Source organism: Protopterus annectens, chromosome 16.part0 (assembly GCF_019279795.1).
Source record: "Protopterus annectens isolate FY-2018-M chromosome 16.part0, PAN1.0, whole genome shotgun sequence".
Lineage (NCBI taxonomy): Eukaryota > Metazoa > Chordata > Ceratodontiformes > Protopteridae > Protopterus > Protopterus annectens.
The window spans coordinates 14629020-14632383 of NC_056750.1; the positions used below are offsets into that span (position 1 = coordinate 14629020).

General features: G+C 38.2%; 1 protein-coding gene across 2 annotated transcripts in view; it reads left to right on the top strand.

The window, feature by feature from the left end:
- The first annotated feature begins 1683 nt into the window (after nt 1–1683).
- Nucleotides 1684–3364, top strand: part of SPACA9 (sperm acrosome associated 9) — a 293332-nt gene continuing 291651 nt past the window's right edge. The window contains exons 1-2 of one of the 2 annotated variants that reach the window (XM_044057883.1): nt 1684–1849; nt 2622–2776. In XM_044057883.1, the coding sequence (XP_043913818.1) occupies nt 2630–2776 (147 nt within the window). In that variant the 5' untranslated portion in view covers nt 1684–1849; nt 2622–2629. Of the gene's footprint in view, nt 1850–2616; nt 2777–3364 lie in introns of both variants that reach the window. The other variant, XM_044057882.1, reaches the window with a different exon arrangement.

The following is a 3364-nucleotide window of genomic DNA, read 5'->3' on the forward strand; positions in this document are numbered from 1 at the left end:
AAAAATTAAATAAAAAGTAAAAAAATAAGATACAAAAAAGTAAATAAAGTAAAACAAAATTGAAAGCTCTATTTACACCAGAAACACAACAAATACAACAGCAGGAATAGATTCAGTAGAAATATAAGGATATGCAAAATACAGTACTATAATAAATAAGAGAGGCACACATGTAAACTTACCCACCAACAATAACTACCTTAAACTTATAGTTCACATTTTCCTAGTGCAGAAAGAGATGTCTGAAGTGAGCTATTCAGGGAGTTTATGTAAACAACAATGACATATTGCACACAAATGTTTTACCCATGTAGCACGTTAGGCTATGGGCTTGTTATTCAGCAGTCAGATAGCATGTGAAACATCTATGTGAAGAATTGAGTCACAAGGAATGGAGTTTGGGTGGAATTGGAAACATTTGCCAGTGTCCAAATCAGTGTTACCGCATCTTGTCTGTAATCGAGACTCTAATTCTTAGCCTATGCTATTGAATGTTCCTGTTCCAGAGAACAATTCATCTTCTGTTCCAGAAAGTATCCCTAAAGTTCCTAATTAAGAGCATTCCACAGTAACTGCCCCTGTTGCTAATGATTATTATATAACGATGTCAGGTCGTATCTCAAGACCTAATCCTAGACATATGGCATCCTGGACATGATTGCTATTGTTTATGTGTTTATATAATTTGCAAGCATCCCTGATTGTCATTTTTCATTTGCATGTCAAAATTATCAAAGAGGGAGGATGTAAATCATAGTGTGTGTTGTACCACTGTAGTTTGTGGGCAGGTCATATAAGTACTGAGCATGTCCAAGCAGAGTGCCGTTTCGTGTAAGCAGCAAGATTGAAACCATGTATGTGTGTATCAGTCAGTCAGTTAGCTAGTCTTATGTTCCAGACACCCATCCTGATGTGTTTGTGTGTAATAAACATCTTAAACGAACATCCAGTGAGAGGCAGTTACGTCCTACAAAAAACATGAAACATTGCAAATCTGCTGCTGAGAATTTAGGGCAAAAATATTTCTTAAATTGCCTCTTAATGTTGAATAAAATTATTTGTTTTGTATCTTATACACCTTAAATTGACATCTCAACCTCTTAGCACTAGAAATCTGGACAAAGTCCAAAATAATGAGAGGGCAACAGAGGCCCAAGAAATTGGACTGGATTTTAAAAATTGCTATTATAAACTTAAACAGTTGCTAAAATAGTATGATTTGTGTTATCTTTCATTTTCTAAAGGCTATCAACTCTGAAAATCAAATGTATGTCATTAGTTAGTGACTTCAGTCCTCGGTGATTTGCCAGAAATTACAAATTGTATGAGGAAAAGACCAAAACTATGATGCAAACATATGGACATTCTGCAAAAATCCGGACAACTGAGAGGTATGCCTGCACTAACAAATCGGATACTACATCAGTAACCTTTTATTTAGGTAAAAGAGTGGAGTTCGTTATTTTGCACCGACTGCGGGTATCGTTTGTACTGCAAAATGTCACGTGTCCGTACAAAATAAAACCCCACCTGTGATGAGGTGCCAGTCCTATTCTTGTGTCTGTTATGTACACAATGCTCTAAACAATTGCTTCTGTGCCAACATGTGTAGGTAGCTGACAATGTGCTTGGGTTGCTAAGCCACGGAATGTGTACATGGACGGCAAACGTCACTACGCTGCTAGGTAACGTTGTAAACAGTAATCAGTCAAGCCCCGCCCCCGTCTCGGATACCTTATCGCTGGTAACCGCGGCTGATCAAATGCAAGTTCACGATCATGCTACACCTGTAATTACTACTGATTGCTAGTCAGAACAACGGCTGTGTACTCTTAAAATCATTGAATAGGTAAGGAACATACTTTAATCTTTGCTCATCTACGTAAATGGGCACTGTAGTACTGTTACGTTTTTCTATCTCTTCAGAGCTCATTGTACAATATATGTTTTTTTTATTAAATGTTTATCTGGTGTCATTGTATTATTAAACGGATTTTTTGAGCTAACACTTTTCTTCATAGCGCTCTTAACCTTCTACCTCCAGAATGTAGACACTTCTCATAACGTGAAACAAATGGGCAGCACTTACAAAAAGCTTCATGTAGAAAGTTCAAGGGATGGTTAAAATGCGTTGTTACTTTATACTTCTAAAACACTGCTTTGATGAAATAATATGATTCTGTGTTATTTTTCATGGATATCAACTTAAAAAAAACATTCTTAACACTGAATGTGGAATGGTTAGTGATTTTGCAACATGTGAAGTCCAAATCTGAAATGTTCTGTACAAACAACTGTGTTTGCATAGACCCTGGCTTGTAAAGCAGATTATTATGTACTACCCCCCCCCCCCACCACACACACACACACACACACAAACACACAAACACACGTTTAGGCAACATGTGATGTCCAAGTCTGAAATGCCCTATACACACATTTGTGTTTGCATAGCCCCTGGTCAGTAAAGAGGATTTCTATACCCTGGGGCTGCTGTATTTTGAATGACTACCCTGAACAGTAAATCAATGGGAACTTTGGGTTAAGGTTGTAATTATAGGAGCTGACAGGAAATCGTGTATTTAAATGACAAGTAATTGCTCTGTATTTCTAAAGCGCAGGGCCCTGAATGATGAATGAAGTGAGGGAGAGCCTGCGGACGTTGGAGCAACGCTACGGCCTGTTCAAACAGCAGCAGGTCACGTTTGTTACAGCGCTGGAACGCACTCGTGAAAACGCTCGCGACAGGGCAAGAGTCGTCTCTAACCTGGGCCAGGTGAGCAGTGCAACGCACTAGTATTGTTAGGAGCGTAGAAAGCAACTTAAACGGGGCATTTAATGACTATAACCATGACTTCAACCGAGACCCAGCTTACATTTTACAAGAACAGTATTTCTGTCACACTTTATTTATTTATTTTATTTTATTTTACATTTGTTAACCGGGCTAGTCCAACTGGATACATGTCCATTTTCAGTGAAGGCCCGGGGAGAAAAGCTCCGCTATCTATTACATTACAAGTAAGAAATACAAAAATTTACAATACAAAGCAAAGCAAATCAAGCTCAATTACAGGATGTTCAGGAACCGGTGTACAGACAAAGACATAGCAGGTAAGTAGGTTTAGGTAAACATCGTATGTAACAGAAATAGTTATATTATTGATAAGTTTAACAATAGAAATTTACTTAAAGTCAATTTTAGTAGGGAGAGAATAGTTACCCAGCACAAAGGGAAAGTGTGACGTAATAGAGTAGAGATAAAGAGGAGAGGTGGCAGGAGAGGGGAGGAAGTAAAAAGTTCAGCTAGGGTTAATGCAAAATAGGGGGGGAATGAAAGCCTGCTGGTCCTACCTTCATCCAT